Source organism: Sphaerodactylus townsendi, linkage group LG05 (assembly GCF_021028975.2).
Source record: "Sphaerodactylus townsendi isolate TG3544 linkage group LG05, MPM_Stown_v2.3, whole genome shotgun sequence".
Classification (NCBI taxonomy): Eukaryota; Metazoa; Chordata; class Lepidosauria; order Squamata; family Sphaerodactylidae; genus Sphaerodactylus; species Sphaerodactylus townsendi.
In genome coordinates, this window is record NC_059429.1 from 54,120,594 (window position 1) to 54,142,278 (window position 21,685).

Here is a 21,685-nt window from a genome sequence, read left to right on the forward strand (position 1 = left end):
ATGTTTTCAGCAGTATCTCATTGCCAATAATATGTTTCTTACTCTCTTAGTCTTCCTCTTAGCTTTGTCTTCCAGCCTCAACTGGAGATTTTGATAACTAGACTAGAGATCCTAAACTAGAGATCCTGATAACTCTGATTCTGTGATACCATCTAAATCAAAGCTTTTGCTTTGTAGAATTTAGAAACTTGTCAGTTTCTTGCTCATTTTTAATTTCTGCAGTTATGTTATAACTGGATTAAAGTGTGTGTGTGTGTGAGAGAGAGACATTAATAATGTATTCCCAAACAACCAAAGATGGCAATTATTTTATATTAGGTCTCTTACTTAGAAAAGAGCTGCTTAAGGAGTCAGACTGCAAACCAGCCACAGGGCATATAGGATTATAAGGCAAATACTAAAGTACCTAATTAGGCACTTCAGTTTTCTTTCCACAACAAATCCTACCACTCTTTTTAATGACATTTTAAAGCCATAATAAAATATCAGAGCATTCCATTAATATATAATTCATTTTGTTTCTTGAAGAGAGATAGATCTGGATAGATCTTGAAATACAGTCTTATCTGCTTGTACATATTTTATGTGGTATGTTTTACTACAGATTACTGCCTTCAGATTAATCCAGGACTACTACAAAACTTCACAAATCTGTATTAAGAATACTTGCCTCATCACATTTCACAATATGGTGGTGGTAAACATTTTCTCTGGAAATTATAAGCCTCCCAATTAAATAAAGTTTTAATAGAATCCAAAATACTTGCTTGGATAGTTACATGTTTGATCTATGAGGACTTGGTGTAGTTTTTCCCCCTACATTATTATTAAGATAAAGAATTTCAACTAAATTCCAGCAAACACCCTTGCTTAGCTAATGGAAATGCATTGTGAGGTTTTGTTAGCTGGGGACAGTGGGCGACCCCATCTAAGCGGCCAAGCAGCTGGCTGTGGCACTGCAGTTGCTGTGCTGCTCCCAGAGAGGCTTCCTGGTGGTATGGGGAGGCTTGCAAAGAGAAAAAGCCTCCCTGCTATGAGAAGCCTCTATGAGGCTATATAGACCTATGCTGCTTTTTTGGCAGCTTAAGTCAAAAACAAACTGCTGCCAGCATAAGCCACAGAACAGCCAGGAGGTAGCTAACTAAAGTCAACTCCTCCCCCAACCATGCCCTGGACCACCTCCACTGTGCTGGCGGTGGAGGCACAAAGATGCTGTCACAGTATCATGTGCTATGTCCCACTGCGGGGGGGGGGGGGCGTCCGCACACTGTGGTTTCACCTCTCTGCCAGGGTATGTGCCCTGGGTAGGAAAAATCTGCTGGAGTGGCCACATGCCACTCCCACAGGTGGATCTGCCCAATCCTTCTGGATAGAACTTCTGAATAGCTAATTTCAATTGTCCAGAATAATTTTTATTTGCTGTGTGGGATTACTTCATGTAGTCCCTCTGACTAAAATAGTAACATCAAGTGAATGTGTATTGCTCAAATGCAAACCTTTAACATTCAAGAGTGTCTGTGAGAGAAAATCAATATGTAGTTCTCAGTTTGGCATGAGGTATGGTCATGTTTAGATGGAGGTTTTACTGGAGCAGGCGATTAGGTGTTGTAAATATATGCTTTCATATATTTGTCTGACTTTTTGATGAATGTACAGTATGGTGTCAAATATTAACGTGCTTTAATGAAATAGAAGGCATGTTACAACCAGCATTCAGATAACATGGTAAATATCAAATAAAAATGGCAGTAATCCATTTTTATTAGCTGGCGACCAAAGGGCTTCCTAAACAAGACGAAGGATCTTTGGGCATTCAAGAGGAATTCTCTGATTTCTGTCACCCCTCTTGCAAGCCTAGCATCCTGTACCACATTCCGTGTCTTTCCCGAAGGTCCCCGGATCCAAATGGAATATGAATGAGAAGGCAGGAATGCCCATTGCTCAAATGGAACACTACTCATGCTCCTTGTGTCACTCCATGTCCCAGCCTGCCCAACCCACACAAAAGCTCCCACCACTACTGGCCACCTCCCCTTGCTTACTATCACAAGGGCCATTTCCCCACTGAGAAATTAAATCTAGATACAACCAGGTTTCAAAAGAATCGGCACCTTTTCATCGAGGTTTCACTCTCCCCACAGCAGTGTGTGTATGATGAGGACATGGATGTCTATCATGCTTTCAAACAGTGCAGCGCTCCCCATGATTTTGCGATTGAATGTGCAATCTACTAAGTGGCTCTTTATTTTTTTAACTTTTTTGCGCAGCTACATCACCACGCACATGCATAGACAGGACGGTAGCAGTTTTTCGTGCTAAGCTGCGTTTATGCACGGCTTCAGCACTCTTTACCCACGCAGCTGCGCTGGCACAAAAATCTAATTTTAGTTTACAGTTGGCACAGAAATCACATTCCACGCAGCCATGTTTCAACGTAGCCTTCACTGATGCGAAACCAAAAAAGGGCTGCTCGCATAGCCCGCTGCACTCTGATTGGCTGGAGGGCTCTGCACCACTCCCTACGGTGGGAAAATAAATCTACATTGAACCCCCGAACCTCCCCATCGATCTGGCTTCAGCGCATGTTTTTTTAAAAAGATGCACTTCCATGCAGGTTCTTTAAAAACATGTGATAAGGAGTGGGAGCACCAGAACCGGGATGAATCCGTGTTTGGTGGTTGAGCGGTGGAGAGTTCTTGCTGAAACCTGGATGTTTCGTGTATCACGCAATTAATTGACCATGGGGATTCCACCAAGGGACCCACTGATGTGACACCCGTGTCTTTTCAATGAGCTGGCTACTACTGCAAGGGCTAAGTGCATTGCTGGTCGTCCAGATGAGGACTCTTCTGCAAAGAAAATGCCCCCAGCTGACTGCTGAGGCTTGCAGGTGAAGATGCTTGCTGAAGAACAGGTCCATGGCCACATTCCTTAAAAAGCCCGCCACTCTTCCTGAGTGCTCCAGGACCACACACTGCTGCCCAGGACCCTCCTGGGTCCTCTAAAAAAGGCCAAGCCTTGACAAGTCCTCCTGAAGCTTTCCTGATGCAGGCCCAGAGAACAAGGAGGCCAAGGGCCTTGCAGACTGTGCTTTTAAACCCATACCCAGCCTTCATCCCTGCTCACCAGTGTGCTGAGGTGGGCAGATTATGTGCTCGTTGGCCAACAGTTTGCACTAAGGGCACCATGTGACCAGCTGAGGGCCTTGCCTCCACCTTCACTTTTCCTCCCAGGCAGCAACCAGTGGCTGCCTGGTGAGTCTGTGCTGCATTTGCTGTAGTTTCCAAACACACTGTTATGTGTGTGCCTGCTCCTTTTTGAAAGAGAAATGATTTCTTCATGGGAGTGATTCATATTTCGTATTTCTGTGACATTTATAGCTCCAGCTGTTTCAGAAATATGTGGGCACTGGGTGATATCATTTTTCTATTAGCAGAAAATCCAGCCTCCATGTCTGCTTTCATTCTTATTGGATGAGCTTATGCCATTCATTTAGCTTTATTTTTAAACCTGTGTAAATAGTATTTTGTGGACATAAGCTCACTGTGCAAAACGTTTTCCCTGAAAAGCTTCTTGTAGTTATAACTTGCTAGAGTGATCAGGAAGCAGGAATATGGCTGAGGAAGAATGGTACACTGCAAAAAATGGTACGGTTTTTTTCTGTTATAAACAACTAGAGAAATGCCATGACCTCTCTGAAGCTCTTGTTCTGTTCATTATTAGTATATTTTGGAATGTTATTGCAATCATCTACAAATTGCTTTTTTAAAAGAACGAACAGTACTGCTGTACTAATCTGGAGTCAGATTTATATAAATAAAATGAACTGGTGTTTTAACTTTCAAACTGGGCTCTAAAACATGTTTACTATTCAGTGATGAAAATATGTGAAGTTTTCAAAACAGTTTTTGAAATATTTTGGTGAATCAGTATATTTTCATTCTTTTCTCCCCATAGATGCACAGGGAATTAACATTGACTTTAATGAATTTTTATTCATGTGTAACTGTATACAGGTATGCAACATAACAGCCTGAATGTAGCTATATTTCCTCAGACTTAAATTGTATTGAAGTAGAGTTTAAAGTAAATATGTTTAATATTTGATGTTTAACATTTAAGCAGAAATGAGACTTTTATAGCACCATCATAAATAGTGTTATACACTTCTAAGTCCATTGAAGTTAATTAATTTCGAGAAGTGGAATTCTGCTTAGATTGGCATTGTTAATAATTTTGCATTAATAGTAAAATATCACATCTTCCAATCTCCTGGCCCTAAAGCTATCTGGGCTAGAAGTTTTTGGCTCTGGCCCCAGCCTGGTGGAATGGTCTGTCAAATGAGACATGGGCTCACTGGAACTTACCACAGTTCCACAGGGCCTGTAAGGCAGAACTTTTCTGCCAGGGCTGTGGTTGAGTTTCCATTTGACTGACCTCCCTTCCCTCTCCCTTTTTTATATTGTTTACTTTTTGAAACTCTTTGTTTTATATTTAATTTCATCCTAAATTGAGACATGTATAGGGTGCCATGATTTTGGAAACTGAACTGTTGAATTGTTGTATATGTTCTGGAAACTGCCCCTAGTCCAGAAGTGGAATGGTGGCCTAGAAATCAATCAAAAAAAAATAAAGCTTTTATTTCATTTTTCATAATGTTAAATTGCAGATTTCTGAACTAGAATCTTTATACGCAGAAGAGTTAAATGTTTGATTGTGGTGGGTTTTCCAGGCTGTGTGGCCGTGGTCTGGTAGATCTTGTTCCTAACATTTCACCTGCATAGTAGTCAGTCTGCACAGGGAGGCCATTGAAATTCACAAACACCAAGACAACTTCAACAAGAAAGAAGAGACTGAAAATTAACAAAGCTTGGCTACCAGTACTTAAAAAATGGACTGATAATCCCACTTACAATACAATGCACTCAACCACACCTTTGCATAGCAAGTTCCATCCAAACACTTACTGATTGGTTCTCCACCCTGAGACATGGACAATATACCTCACTAAACTTTCTCCATTGAGCAAGAGGACATCTGGGTTCTGTTGATCTCCATTCAGGAAGGCAGGGGTTAATCAAAATTTCTCCCAGGCTCCTCTGCCTTCTGTAGGTCCGCCTTCTCTCTCTCACTCTCCAGTTTGTTTCCCTGCCTCAGGAAGGACAGGCTACAGTGGCTGTTCTTGCAGCCACTGAGTTGATTTTTTCGTTAAGGAAAAACTTTTTCTCTTCTTCTTTTCTGTTCTGGCGCCGGAGACAGAGCTGGGAGAGTAACGCGAGTCCTGGAATTTAAACTTGGCTCAGCCGCTTTTCTTTCCTCCCGACCCGGCCGCATTGATCGGCAGTCGCGTCATTGCTCCTTTTGGCGCCAAAAGGCGGCTGACTCTTCCTCCTCATTCCCCTCTCGGTCGGATCGCTGAGCAATGCCGAAACGGGGAGAGACTCTGCTGTCCTTCAGAAGAAGACAGCGAGGATTCTTATGGACGCCCCCAGCACGGAGCGGGCAATGCAGAATTCAGCCAGGAAAAAAGCGACACGCCAGCCCTCTCAGTGGGAGAGACGGCTGCCAAGCAGACGGCTCCCCACCGGTCGCTGATTCTTCAAGGCCAAAAAAGCGCTAGCAAGAACTGGCTGGAAGGCCATGGCGGTTCGGGCACAATAGCTCCAATGTACCCTGGTGTCCCCGGGTCAGGGGCTCTATGTATGGCTGCACCAATCAACAGGAGGAGGAGTCCGTAGGAGAGACTACAGGAGGGCGGTAAGCTCTCATTGAGAGAATTAAAATCTGGAGATTATTTGGATTCTTTCTTAAGGGAGCTCTACAACAGGAAAGAGCTGTTATGAGGAGGAGGAAATGATTGAGCTTTCTTACAGAGCTCAGACGGCCTTGTCCAGCAAGCCCCCCCCTACCAGCTCCATAGGATCTCTTTTACCTAAACAAGTAATCCAGGAGACAATAAGAGAGCTGGTCCTTCTTGGCAAGAAACCAAAGCAGCCCTTAAAAGGCCAAGATTAATTCCTGGAACCCTCTGGGAGTTCTTCAGATGCAGAGCCACCCAGCAGGGAGGAAGGGGAGGTTTTATCGGACCAGGAGGGGATGCAGAGGATATGAAGGTTACTGCGCCAATCCTCTCGCCTTTTCCAGATGGATGATTATCAATACTTATTGTCAAAAGCTGTTGCTGCCTTTACACCTGGGGAAGCACAAAGTGGGGAGGGCTCCTCGGCGTTAAAGGCCACATCTCTCCACAAGGGGGATGGGGAATTTTTTCCTTCCAACCCTAATGCCAAGAAGGTTTTTCCTTTTCCGGAATATTTTGAGACACAAGTTATTAACCAATGGGAAAAACCAGCAGCCAACAAGCGGTGCCCCAATTTCTTATGCAAGTTATATGATTTACCTGCATATGCTAACAATATTTTACAAGTCCCCATTATAGATGGCCCCGTAGCTGCGCTGCAGAGCTCAGGCCTAGTATCCAAGGATGGCAGAGGACAGATTAAAGATTTTCAAGACAGAAGGTCAGAGCAATTTTGCAAGAGAACTCATGAAGCAGCCGCTATGGCCATCAGAGCTTCTGCTACTGCCTCCATTGTCTCCAGAGCATCCATCGTTTGGGCAAGCAAGTTACTGGAACTTCTTCCCTTTACGGAGACCAAAGCCATAGAGGGAGTTAACAGAATGCTAAAAGCTGCCAGCTTTGCTGCTGATGCTACCTTGGATTCAGTCACTTTTTCAGCCCGTTCTATGGCTTCTGCAGTTGCTACTCGTAGACTATTATGGCTGAGAATGTGGCAAACCGATTGGAGGTCCAAATCTATGGTTTCGGAGTGCGCTTTTCAGGGCGAGAAGCTGTTCGGGGAAGACCTTAAAGAATTCTTAGTAGACCCCAAGGAGAAGCCTAAACATCTGCCAAAGCCTTTTCGTGCCTTCGACAGAAAACAATCCTCCAACTCCAGCTTTCGTCCACAACGGGGATCTAGTCAATTCAAAAGAGACAACTTTCAACGTCCTTACTGGAACCAGAGTCGACAGCAACCCAAGAAGGGCTTCAACTATAAGAAGAACACAGGCCCGAACGTTACAATCAAGACAATCGCCAATCCAAAGCATGACGTCAAGCACTATGCAGTGGGAGGAAGACTCCTAAAGTTTTGCCAGGCGTGGCAAACCTCCCACACAGAGGCATGGTCTCTGGAAATAGTAAAATACGGTTACGTAATAGAATTCCTCTCTCTTCCTCTACCACGTTTCATGATGTCTCCAGTATCCAAACTTCCAGAAAAAAGATTCAGGAAACTGAAAGCTATTTCCCATCTCCTAGAAATAGAGGCGATAGAACCTGTACCAGTAGAACAGAGGGAGCAGGGAGTTTACTCTATCCTCTTTACGGTGCCCAAGAAAAATGGGGAGGAGTGGCGTCCAATTTTAGCAGACCCTAAAAAATCACGATCAATCAATATGCTCAAAGCTGAGGCGTTTCAGAATGGAGACCCTGCGGCTCCATCAGCGGACTCTCCAACCCAACTTGGTAGTTCCTCACCTCAATCGATCTGTCCTAAGCTTGCCACATGTTCCCATATTCGAGAGCCATCCGAGAAAATTCCTCCGGTTTGGGTGTAGGAAAAAATCATTTCCAATTCCGGGCTCTCCCGTTTGGAGCTCTACACTGCCCCAAGGGTTTTCAACAAAACTACTCATCAATCTAGTAGTCCTACTCAGGAAAAGAAACATCGAGGCTACATCCCTATTCCTGAAACTGACGACATACTGATCCGGTCAAGTTCTCGCAAAGGATCAAGCACTAACAGACGTTCAGGGAGACCATACACTATGCCTAGAAAAACACGGCTTCATAGTAAACAGGGAAAAGAGCTCCTTGATCCCGCTTACAGAGACGCTGGAACATCTGGGTTTTCATAATAGATACCACCCAGTCATGCAAGATTCTGAAGTCCCATGCTTCAAAAACAACTGATCCTGAGGGAAAAAAAATACATCAGGATTCTTTTACCAAGAACAAATGCTTTCGATTCTCAATCTATGCCCAGGTTTGATGGAGGCCTTTACTGATAGCCTACTCCGAGGCCATTCAGTGAGGGGACGATTCAAGGTCCAGACCACTCCAGAGATTTTTACTACCTTTTCAGGAAATTATCTCCAAACAAAGTGCATTCGATTGAGCTTGTCGTCCCAAGACCGGCCGTCAAGATCAGTCTCCTATATGGTGGACAAGAAAGTCCAACCTAAACATCGTGGAAGAGTTTTTTGGATACCCTCCACCAAACAGATGTTTTCGGACGCCAGCCTTCAGGGCTGGGGAGCCGGACACTCAGAGGGCATTCCAGTTCAAGGCATACTTGGTCGAGAGGCGGAAACCCGTCTTCACATCAATGTATTGGAACCACGGTAACGTAATTCGTCTTGCCCTCAAATGTTTTTCAACACTTGTTGCGGTAGGAGCCCACGTTCTTGTACGGACGGACAACATGCAGCAGCCACAATCACTGCATTCCTGAACAGACAGGGGCTCCAGGTCGGCAGACCTACAGAGGGAAGCCACTCTACTGTTCCAATGGACAGAGACCCACATATCCTCCATCCGGGTTTCGAACATATCCAGGGCAATCTAAACATTCAGGCAGATTGGTTGGAGGCAGGCAGTGCATACACCCAGGAGAATGGCACCTGGAAGGAGGAGATTTTTCATTGGATCTCTCGCCAAGAATTGGGAGTTCCAGTACTGGATCTCTTTGCCTCCAATCTGAAATACTCATCAGACAACTTCCCAGATTCATCTCTCGGTTTCACCACCCTGAAGCCCGGAAAAACACGGATGCCTTATCCTCCAGATGGCCTCCTGAATTCTTTATGCCTTTCCTCCTTTCCCATGATCCCCAGACTCCTCACGGAAGATCAAGGAGGAACAAGCGATCAGATCATTTTGGGGTGCAATCCCTGGTGGCTCCAGGCAGGGACTTCCATGGTTCACCAACATTTTACAGATGTCAGTACACAAACCCTTACCTCTCCCGGGCTTCACCCAAGATTTGCTCAGTCAGGGTCCTATTTTTCACTCCAGATCCAAAGCGGTTGAACTTATGACCGTATACCTGGAGATTGAAAGGCGACAATTAGTGTCTAGAGGTTGATTCCACAGCCACATTATTAAACACTCCTTTATCCTAGCTTCAAGAAGGCCTTCCACCAAGAAGAGATCTATAACACCACGTGGAAAGCTTTTGTCAGATGGTGTTGGCTAAAAAAGGTCCCGCCTACAGAACCCCAAGATCAGTTGACATCTTAGCTCTCCTACAGGAGGGCTTGGAATCTGGTCTTAGAGCCAATACCCATACCGCAGACAGGTGGCAGCACTGACATCAGTACTTCCTAGACTGGAAGGTTTTGTTCCTACTTCTCACCCACACATTGCTTCAAGGTTCCTCAGGGGAGCCTCGCTTTGAAAGATAGACCAGTCAACCACCTGTTTTCCAACGTGAAGGTTACCATACACTGTGCTTACATGCACTTACTACATCTCCCTTTGAGCCCATCATCATGACATTCCGTTAAAACACCTCAGAATGGTAAGGTAGTCTTTTTAATTGCCATCACTTCTGCCAGAAGAGGGTTTCTGAGTTGGCAGCACTTTTCAATCCAAACTCCCCACTATGTGTATCTCCACAATAAGGATAAGGTGGTCTCATGCGTCTATCGGACCCTGCGTGTCATTCCTCAAGGTTAATTCTACATTCCATAGACGACAGGAGATATTCTTACCTACCTTTTGCCCAGATCCAAAACACCCTAAGGAGGCATATTGGCATAAGCTTCGATCGTCAGGAGAGCCTTGAAGGCCTTTTCTGATTAGGACCCAAGAGTTCAGATGCTCAGAGTCCTTTAAGTTCATTCTTTCGATATTAGGCTAACCATAATAGAGAGGTCAAAAACTTTCCTCCCCGCCATTAGTAAATAAGTCTGAGAGAATGCTATAGCCGAGGGCATATAGAGTACAGAAAAATGGCAATCCCAGTTGGGATTACGGCTCATTCTGTCCAGTAATAAGCTTCTACCAACACAGCCTTTAACAATAACGTGCCCGTGGCTGAAATATGTAGGGCAGCCATCATGGTCTTCTCTTTCCACGTTAGTGCCTCGACGCTATAGGCTGGCACATAATGTCGAAAGTGCGGCCGATGCAGACTCACGTCAGCAGAGTGCTACTAGCACATCATATAGGAGAGGATTTTGACCCCACCCTTTTAAAGTACTGTGACACTGCTAGAGGAGGTCACCCAGGATGTCCTCTTGCTCCAATGGAGAAATAACATTGGTCTTACCTGTGAAGGAGACTTCTCCATTGAGCAATTGAGGACATCTTGCCCACCCAAAGGGACTCAAGTATCCTCTCCGATTTTTTTTTTCTATACCATTGTAAGTTTCTTTTTCTTGCTGTAGAGAATTTTATCTCTCAGGGATCAACCCTCCGTTTTTTACTGATAAATTTTTTAGGTGTTAAAGTTCTCTAGTTTGTTGTAGTTTTTTCCTGGACTAGTTAACTCCTACTCTGTCATGGGAGGCCGTTTGCCCGGGAATTTCTTTATCTACAAGTTTGTTCTTCAGTCGTGTACTGCTTTTTGGAGAGACCAGAACTGGAGAGCGAGAGAGAGAAGGCGGACCTACAGAAGGCGGAGGAGCTTGGGAGAAATTTTGATTAACCCCTGCCTTCCTGAATGGAGATCAACAGAACCCAGATGTCCTCAATTGCTCAATGGAGAAGTCTCCTTCACAGGTTAGACCAATGTTATTTCCCTTCTCACTAGACACAGTGTGAAACAGACTTTTCTCTGTGATACACCTCTGAAGATGCCAGCCACAGATGCAGGCGAAACATTAGGAACAAGATCTACCAGACCACGGCCACACAGCTCGAAAAACCCACCACAACCAGTTGAATCCGGCTGTAAAAGCCTTCAACAATAAGCTAAATGTTTCTCAGGAGACACTAAGCACAATGGGGAACATTTTGGAAAAAAATTATTTCAGCATTTGTGTGTTGTTCCCTTTCTTGAGAATTGTTTGGTTGGATTACATCACATGTCAAAATTTGAAAATTAAATGTTGGGCCAAGTAAAACCATTCTGTGAAAGTAAATTAATGTTTCAGTGTGTGCTTCAGGGGAAATCTAGTAGCATCACAGTGTTCCATTGTTAATCATTACAGCTTTGTTAATTTTAATATATTTTTGCCTTTGAAAATGTTAATCTTTCATAGGTAAACTCTCGAGTGCTGTCACAGATTTGTTAAAACAAGGAAGAAGAATAAAAATAGTGTGAGCTGTGCAAGAGCTGTCCTTTTGCTAGGTTTGTCACTGACATTTCATTGGAGTTTGAGTGATGAAGTGCATTGCTTCTAAAGTGAATGCTGTATTTCCTAATGACTAATTTGTTTGCTTGATAAAGAAGGGAAAAAGTTTCCATTTTAATAAGAGATCAGTATAAGGAGCAATTTATATATTATTTCTTTCTTATCTTATCTAAAAAAATCAGGGCTCTTCCATTTTATACACAATGTGATAGTAATACAGATGTACTGTGTATACTAAATTTGAAGACAATTATTACAAAATCTGTATTGCTAATTGGAATGAAGTCATTACAGGAAGTTGAATGCATATATCTTGGCCCCACTGGCAACATTATCAACCATTCTGTTTTATGTAGACATCCTGGGCATTTGGGAAATTGCTGCTGTTAATGATACTGCAGCGTGATATAGGGCAGCATAGAAGAATATGCTTGAGGAAGATAATGACCTTAATGTAATGCATTTTTCAACCTTGGCTTAATACAATCTTTAAAGATGCAAAAAGCATATAACCTATATCTGAAAAGGCAGAATGTGCAAATGGGAATATCTGGATGTACATTTGCCAACCTGCAAATATTTGTTCCTGATAAGTTGGTCGGATAATTATGGGTTTCTAGGATTGGCTGGGAACAAAGTCTAATCTGCCTTCAGGCATGTCCATTAAAATCTTGTAATCTATTCTGTGTACTTTGTTCCAGGTGTGGGAACTACAGAAAATGTTCTCATGAACAGTACAAATAGGAAAAGAGTCTAATGAAGGACTTCTGCATTATACAAAACCATGTAGACCAGTGAAAGGGAGGGGGAACTGCGCACAGGACACGAGCTACTCGCATGCCCCCTCCCGCCCCTGCTCTGCCCTGCCCCTGAGACGCTTCAAAATGCCTCCACCCTAAAGGAATGGTCCTAAATACAATTCACTGATTTCATTTAATGACCTTAATGTCCATGCTCTGAAAGAAATTAGCTGTCGCACCATTCTTTCTGCATCCAGATGGTATTCCACTGCAGCATCTATGCTTTATCCACTTAATTTGAATTAGAGCATGTCCTTACTGGTTTTGAATATTTTATTTCTATCCTGTCTTTGACTCCAGAAAAATCTTTGAGGTAACTAAGGTAAATGAACAGAATACAATTAATTTGGGGTTTCTTTCATGCTTTGTAGTATGTAGCATCACCATCTATCCCTTTGGGGATTGCTTGCTTCTAAACCCTTGTAGGGTCATGATTCACCCGTTCAGAGCGTTGCACGGTTGCTTCAAAGCAAAGCCACCAACTACCACCAAACTTACTCCCAAGTAGTTCGTGCCATGTTGCCACACAAGCTGTTGCTGCCTCTGCACTTTGGCCTTTCATTTCAGCCTGATTGCTCATGTCCCTTGCCCATCCCACAAAACCTGCCTCTGGCACACTGCCCCAGCTCTGTTTCAAATGCAACCCACATTCAACTGCCAATGCTTGTTGTTGTTGTTGTTGTTGTTGTTGTTGTTATGGAGTATTGCATTAGAGTAAGTCGTCGTCATAGATCTCTTAACTTTTACTTTCAATCTGCATTTTATTGATCTCACAACCACTCTCTTCTCACCCTCCATGTCTATCCTCAAAGGCATTAAACCCTATTCCTTTATGTGGATGATTCCATTCTTATGCCACGTACTCAGATCAGTCTGAGAAAACTACTAAACCATTTCTTGAAATATTGCAAATGTAAGGAACTTCAGATTAACTACTCAAAATCAAAGGTTATTGTTTTCTCTAAAACTAAGAAAATCACCTCTATGACCTGGATAATCAGTGGCATTCAATTAGAACATGTACCCAGATTTCCATAGTTGGTATGGTCTTTGACTCTAACCTTAATTGGCAACTCCATTTCAAACTAATAATAATAACAACAAAATTAAACCTTTGAAGGCAGCAATTGAAAGAAATAGCCTTTGTCAGCTAGATGCACATCTTTTCTGGATTCACATGCTTTCAGTAGGAAAGGTATGACTTTTCAATTTGATTTTATTGCCTATTGCATTATCTCATCTTACTGCAGATTTTTTCTGGCAAGGCTATTATGTGCTGTGGTATCACAGGCAGCTGTCATGGTACATTTTCTAAAATTAACTACCGGTAATAGTATTGCAGGTAATATATTAAAAACTGCTAGATGTTTGTATATGTAGTGTATGTGAAATGTATCCACCACACCTAGTCTTCCTTGAAAATTGTAGTAAAGTCTTTGGCATGTTTTGAGGTCTCTATCTCAGATCTTTCTGATTGATAAGGGCAAGCAGAACTGATAAGTTGGTTTAATGCAGATGTCATCAACAACTGCTGAAGACAGAATGTTGGTATGAAGATGTTATCACTTGCTGCAGAAATGTCTGGTGAATTCCTGATAAATTGACTCATCCTAAATATTTCCTGTGTTTTATGCATGAGTGTAAGTTGACGAAATTATATTTAATATAGCTTCTCTCAGTGCAATGAAGTAAATAGCCAGTCTGAACAAAGAATCTATTAATCTCTCTCACATTTTCCCCTTTGGAGGTTTCCTGTATTACTGCCAATGTAGTAAACACTGGATAATGTTGTTTCTTGTACTTTCCTTGCCTGGAATACTTTGTTTATGTGATGATTTCCAACAGAAAAAATGTTTGCAGGATAATATATTATTAGTTATAAAAATAAAATTTATAAACTGGTTTACATCACATAACTTTATTTCTACATATGAGGTTTCTCAACTATTTTCAACCAGACACTTGCCTAACAAGTAGTCTTGTATGAGCTAACCAATTATAGATTCATTCCTCTGAAATTGGCAGCTGGGAAAGTAGCAATGTCTCTGTGGGTGAGAAAAGTGCTACCAACTCAATCCATGATTCCTGTTCACACAGTAACATTGCATTCTAATAACATTTTCCTGGAATTAAGCCCCCCTAAATAGACTGAATAGCATTACAAGTAACCTGCTTAGAATTGCTGTCTCATTTTTTCAAGAATATAAATCTGATGAAAAAAACAGGGCTGCTCATCTATTCCCCAAAGAGCTGGTAGAACATAATGGCTTAGAATCTGAGCTGACAAATGTGTTCGGATCACAGCTTAAAGTCATAAGAGAGCTACAGGCAATCCACAATTTCCCCTATTTCAACCTCTCCTCAGTAACATGAGCATATTAATGTTGGAAATTTATCTTACAGGACTGCTGCAAATATTAGTGTTATGAGCTTAAAGTTTTATTTCAGGTATTCAAACTTCATATACATCATATCATTTATTTTTTCAGTTCAAAATGGATTATATCAATATCCCCATAATGCAAATGGGAAAACCCCTGGAATGTCTGGTAGGAGTTCATGCTGTAGATCCTTTCCACAACTTCTTAGACTGTTCAGTCTGCAGAGTTAGAGTTCAGTCTGCAGTGTTATTATCAGAGTTACTCCCCACAGCTTTTCCATATGCAGAGAATTGCATAGTACTATGATTCTCATACAATACCAAGGGAATAACAAATCGTAATGGTTTAATATCACTATAGGCCATATGCCACAGCTGACAACTAGTAGTTCAACTAGACAGCTCAGTAACCCTTGAGACTCATATATTGCTTTTTATATGCTATTGTTCATCCAGAAGGGTACCAAAGTGATATGCAAGTGAATATATATTCATTAGCCTTGACAGTAGCAATGCTATAGTTTACGTTCCAGAGTTCCTTTATTAACCTCTTTATTCATTTGCTCATAACTTCATCTGTTGGGGTTTTAACATTTTTCTGTGGTTGTTCTGTACCCAAAGTGTACTGGGCTTTTTATTTAATTTAAAGAATACACACACATTCATTCTAAGGAAATTTGGACTTCAAAGCTGTCAAACATTCTTGGGAGGAAAATAAACATGTCGATGCTTTTAAGGAAGCATGTGAACTTGCTCTGTGAACTTGTACACTTTCTTATATGCTGGTTGCTTTTGAAATATATTTCAATTCCTGCCCATTACTATAAAGATCCTTAGTGGTATCTAATGTTTTTGACAACAGCATTCCCTGGCAGCACTTATTGGCTTTATAAAATAGTGCTAAGTGCTTGTATTCTAGCAATCCAGGGTTCTAAAGATTGTGATTGTCAAAACAGCTAAAAAATTTTTTGTCATTGATCTGATAATTCTGCTGTGTTGAGAAGAGAAAGTCACTTCTTCTCCTAGCCCTTATCTAACTTTTGTGTTTGTTCACTTGAATTCTTACATCTTTGAAGCAGTGATTACAGTCTTCAGAAAAAACAGAAGTTAAGACAAAAATCCTAAAAGGAAAACTGAGCTTAATTGGCAGGAGTCTTTGTACAGCTTCCATGTGGTTTATCAGAGAAGTTTCATTGATATAGAAAGACTAGCTGCCAAAAGCACATTTCTTCCTCATTCTGTGTTCAAGGTAGTATGGAGAATCTTCACTGACTTTTGGGCTTCTACTCCAGGGTCACTTCCTGCTCCCTTCTGAACCTTCCTGAATTGTCATCATTTTCTTCATATTCCTTGATTTCCAGCCAGATTCTAGTCAGTGGTGGGATTCAAATAATTTAACAACCAGTTCTGGTGGTGGGATTCAAATAATTTAACAGCTGGTTGTTTACAAGCACCATTTTAACAACAGGTTCTGCCAAAGTGGTGCCAACCTGCTGGATCCCACTACTGATTCTAGTATTATCTTCAGCCCATTGTCTCCTCTTCTTGGATGTGGACAAAATAACTTTTTGTGGAAGTTTGATATAAGATACAAACTAGTGTTTGTAATTGGGACGCTTCTCCTGTTTAGACACAGTTGATTCTCAGCTGACTGATCTTTCTTTTATTGTATTTGATTGAAGCAGAACAGTATACTGTATGAAAACAGCTGGCTTTGTAACAGAAACCAGTCTAACATTTCACACTCATATGGTCACTCAGCATAAATATTCTATTAGTTCTACAATTAAAATGTGTGGCTACATGAAGGAGATTTTCAGAGAAACAAAGGAGAAAATATTTGGTGTGTTGTCTCTTGTAATGAGAAAGCTTAGCTAAGAGGGTGAGAAACCTAATTTTCTAAACTGCCATTATTGTACAAAGAAAGTGAATATTTTGAGCTAGATTATTCTGTGGTTTAATCTTGATTATATGAGTGGAGTTCCACCAGGAATTAACTTGGCCTATTATTCCTTTTTTGTGATTATAGCTTCACAAGCACTTTGAATATATGCATTACTTTAGGCATAGGAGCTGACCTACTGAGCCCAATTTGGCTATTCACATATGTCAATTTATTTGTATGCAGAAGGGCTCATGAAAAAGAACTTATAATTACTTAATTCCATGTAGTAGCCTAGTATAGTATGAAAACCACAATGATCAAGTTTCCTGCAAAGGACAGACAACTTGGAAATACTTTACGCTTTTGCTAAGAGGTAATTTTCCAATATTCATTAAATGGCTTGTAAACTTCAATAGCAAACTTTCTATTCTGTATAGAAAATGCTTGTTAATTAGGGTAGAAACCCACAACATTTATTCTGGCCATAGTTACACTGAAGTTAACATTACTGCTTTATTGCAGTGGTGTTGTGAGAAGATGATGTTCTGTCCCCATAATGTGGTGTCCCATGCAAGACACTTCCAGTTTTGAGACTGTATACCTAACAGGTTGGACTGAGAGATGGGATTGGGATTCTATTAGCATCCCATCAACTCTGATGCCTAATAGTCTCTCTACCTGAACTGGCAGAGCTGGTCTCAGGGAAGGTGTCGAGGACACCTAGGCTGGTGGTCCTGGGGGGTCTTCGGCATTCATGCCAAGTCTGTCTTGGTAGGAACAGCTCAGGATTTCATGGCCTTCATGACCACTATGAGCCTGTTTCAGGTAGTAACTAGTTCTGCGCATTGTGCAGGTTACACTTTTGATCTGGTATTTTGTTGTGGGCAGAAGAAATGTTATCTGAGGGTGGAGAACTTGACAACTGTTATTTTGTCATGGAGAAATCATTACTTGCTTGGGTTTAGGAATACTGAAACTCTGAAAGGTGGGGATCTATTAAGATGATCCACCCCTATAGCCAAATTGCTTTCTGATAGCTCATGGCAGAGGCATCCCAGGGGAAAATGGTGCTCGGGGGCACCACCTGCTCCAGGTGCCCCTCCAGCCCTCCCACCCCACTTACTTTAGTTGCCAGCTGCTCCGGTGGCAGTCCCGGCGGCAGCGGTTCTGGGCAGCCTGGCAGAGCTGGGCCACGAGTGCCCAGCAGTGGCCCAGCCAGGTTGCTCCTTCAGCCAGTGGAGGCTCTGCCAGCTGAAAGAGCAGCCTGGCAGGGCTGGGCTGAGGGGTGCCCAGTGGGCCGGAGGTGCAGCCAGGTTGGGAGCCTGCCACGGGCTGCCCCTTGGCCCAGCCCCACCTTCAGCCAGCGGAGGCTCCCCCTGAGCTGCTTGGTGTTGAGCCGTGGCCACAGGCCAACTCCTGCCCAAAAGCCTGCCTGTGGCCACAACTCAGGAGGGCACCTGAGGCTGGCTCCTGCCTCCCTACTGACAGGGAGGCCAGCTCTTGAGCAGGAACCAGCCTGCTGCTGCAGCTCAGCAGTAGGCAGTTGAGGTGGGCACTATGGCCACAGCTGGCCTCCCTGTCAGCAGGGGTGTCAGGGAGTGGGGGAGCTGGCCTGCAGCCATGGTGCCCACCTGAGCAGCATGGTGGACACTGCTGGGCGCTAGCCAGGTTCTGCAAGGACCTGGCCAGCCCCAGGCACCTTCTCACGTGATCAAATGGCGTGCACCTGGGGACATGGGATGCCCCATGTCCCATTTAGCAGTATGCCACTGGCTCGAGGGGATTTTCCTGTTGATGTGGTCGTGCTCCTATCAATGCCCTGGCTGACCTCTGGAATAGGGAAATGACCCAGGTGGTTGACAGGATCATTCCCAGGCACACTGTCTCCTGCCAGTGGGTGACAGGTATTTTTTGCTTCCTTTGGCATTCCCTCAATTATCTCTCCTTCCTAATCAATATTGTAATTGCTGTGTATATGGTTTGTATTTATCTAAATTTTGTTTTTTGTTGTTTTATTGATGAGTGGAGGAGCACTTGATTTTAATTGTTGTATGTATATTTTAAATTGCCAGGATTCACCTCAGTTATTTAATATAACTGCAAGAGAAAGATTTATTCTAATGAATATACAAAGCTGCCTCTCCTCAGTCATGTGGTTAATCCATCTTTTCTTGATCAATATTCTCTAATTGACCAGCAGCAGCTCTCCCAGACCTCAAACAGACCATTTTCAACCCTTTTATCTCAGATGCTTGTAAAATATGATGGTAGAAATTGAACCTGGAATTTACGACATGCAGTGCTTACCACCAAACAACAATCTCTTGTTAGCTTTTGCTCATACATGTGCTACAGAAATTACAAAAAGGCTTATTGTTCTTTTAGTAGTTAAATGCTTGACTCAAAATCTTGGACAAAGAACAAAATGCCCATTTGGATCCCCAAAGCACAGAAGGACGTTTCCAAGGAAAGCTGCCTGAGATTCTGCCACAAGAAATTATATTCAGTGCTTACTGTGTGTAGTCTAGGCATTGTGGTTATCTGCAGAAGTTTTCCATTTCTTCTGCAGTGTGAATTTTTCTACTGTACTCTTTCACAAGATATGATGGCTTAAAGGATTTATAAATGAATCAGTCATAACTGGTAAATTAAGTTCAGATAAATCTATAGCATGAATTATGTTAAGCAACATTTTAATGATACTTCACATAAGAATAATTGGTTGATTACCTAAAATTGTTTTAATGCATCATACTACATTGTTTTGTTTACTATGACATGTTTTACAATATTTTATTTTAAATGCAGGTGAACCAAGGAAATTTGACCCAAAGTTCAGAGGACCTATTCACAACAGGTAAATATTTTCATTTAGTATATTTAACTGCAATATTTTTCTGCAAATGGAGGGAAAAGACTGCACAAATTATGTGAATGTTGATTTGTCTTCATGCTGTTTTTCTTATGGTTGGAAGTTGACTGAAGTTTCTCTAAAATCATGACAACAAAATATAAGGACTACTGGGAGCCAACACTCAAACTTGTGCTATGACAAAATGACATTCTCATGGTTGGTTCTCTACCTCCACAGATAGAAGTTCTTTGTGTATTCAGCATTACGTAGTGAGTATATCTGCTCCTTCTCCACATTCTAGCAGTTGCTAGTAATGCATGATACTGGAGCTCATTGTGGTAACATTTGTAATGTTTGCAATTGGGAAAAATATAGTGGAGAATTTTGATAGTAATTAGGCTCATTCCAGAACCAAGATCTGGATTTATTACGTAAGATGTAGGACCATTATGCATAGAATTCATACCTCGGGGCTCTTCAAGGGCTCTTGAGTGCACAGTGGGCTTGCAGATGGCTCTCTTCATGTTTTTCTGTTTACACATGAGGAGCCATTCTCTGCCTTCCCTGAAGCTAACTTGCTGCTCTCAGTAGGCCTCTGCAGCTTTTTCCTGGTTTTTTTTAACTTCTCCCATCAATTCTTCTTAAAAACACTGATCTAATCACTCCGATAATTGCAAGATAAAGGTTAAAGCCCTTAAAAATTGTACTTACATTGATATTTTTGTGATAGCTTATATATTGATATTGTATCCTCTTTCCCAAAATACCCCCCCCCCCAAAAGAAAGCGGCAAAGCTATCCCCTGGATCACATGCCGCTGAAGAAATGGATCATGTTCTAGATCCCCCTCCTTTTCCTTCCCCTCTACTCCCTTCCTCCCCCCCGTCTCTCTTTTCCCGCCATTGCTGCTGCCAGGAAAATTGTTTTAAAATACAGTTTTGTTTGAAATAAAGTTGTAAAAAGCCCTCCTGCAGAGCAGGGGAGATGGGGTGGAGCCAGAAAGAGACCCTGCTTGTGTTGTTCCTATCGATGTATCAATACAAGCATTTGGAGAGGCAGAAGGGGAAGTGTGCAAAGCAGCATGAGGGAGTGGTGGGGGGTGAGGCTAGGCGAGCTGGCCGTGGATGAAGGGAAGAGGTCTGAGACGAAGCTGTGCTGTCTGGCAACTCTGCCTGGTCTGGCTACGAAGCAAAATTTAATTCGTGCTAGAAGTGTTCTTGCTTGGTACAGGGAGAATAGAAAGTAAAAGCGCGGCTTGAGGAAATATGTTTGTGCAAGAAATCTTGCGGCGATGCACGTTTGCCCCCATCACGCAGTGGATGTTTTGTGAATAATCAGCCATATTTATCTAGAATAGGTAACAACGTGGACATGGAACTGTACAGAAACTAACATTGAATCTGATTCATCATTTCAATTTGCAGTGTCAGGTAATAGCTATACTACTTGCATCTCTATCAATGGAGTCAGACTCAGCAATCCAAATTAAATACACTTTCTACTTAACCTGGAAGAATAAACAGTACACCAACATGGCAGTCCTACACAGCATACATCCTTGAGCTTAAGTTGGGTGTAAGTCTGTGTAGTATCACACTGCAAAGATTACACACACACACACCCACATATCTAGAAGCAATTTTAGATATTACATGGTCATAATTTTATAATATGGGACAAGTAATGCTCCTAGAAGAGAAGCCTGTATGCTACGGTTCTTTTGGAATTAATAATGGCTAATTCTTATATTACTGATCTCATGTTTGCACATTATAAATAAAAATACATTCTTAACATTATTTTGTCTAGTGGAAACGATTTCTTACAGTACTGACAATGCAATCCTTCAGCTGAGTTACCCCAGTTCAAACCCATTGAATGCAGTGGGTTAAAAGCTACTTAAGAGTGCACTGTAAGAACACTAAAATTAGGTAATATACAATCATTCTGGACACTGTCTTAACTGTAATGACATACAATGTGCCTGAACAGTTGTAAAGCTTTGAAACTGGGAAAGCCAAAAGAGTACTACAAGCTCTGCACTTTCTCCTATAACCTTGCCTTGTAGTACAATTCCCATTACACTTAATGGGAATTGAAGATATTTTGTATCTTTCAGTGCCTACACATTATGTAGAACTTTATTGGAAACAGAATGAAATCATCTTCTGATTTTAGCCAGCTACTTTACACTAATTCAAATGCATAGTTACAATGACAATAACTACAGATACTGCAGGTATTTATATTGTGCTGCTAGTATGACCACATCAAATTCTTAAAGAGGTTACTACATAACTACTATATCATCTAAGTTCAGTGTATTTTATAATGCTCTGGGGAGAAATGCAATATGAGGAATTAGCATGTTTCCCTGAATTATTTCCCCTTTTGCAGTAA

At 42.0% G+C, this 21,685-nt stretch overlaps 1 protein-coding gene across 3 annotated transcripts in view; it reads left to right on the top strand.

Annotated features, from left to right (window-relative positions):
- SLC44A5 (solute carrier family 44 member 5) overlaps positions 1-21,685 on the top strand; it is a 166,407-nt gene that overhangs the window by 52,425 nt on the left and 92,297 nt on the right. For all 3 annotated transcript variants that reach the window (XM_048496003.1, XM_048496005.1, XM_048496004.1), the window contains exon 2: positions 19,241-19,289. In XM_048496003.1, coding sequence (XP_048351960.1) covers positions 19,241-19,289 — 49 coding nt within the window. The remainder of the gene's footprint in view (positions 1-19,240; positions 19,290-21,685) is intronic.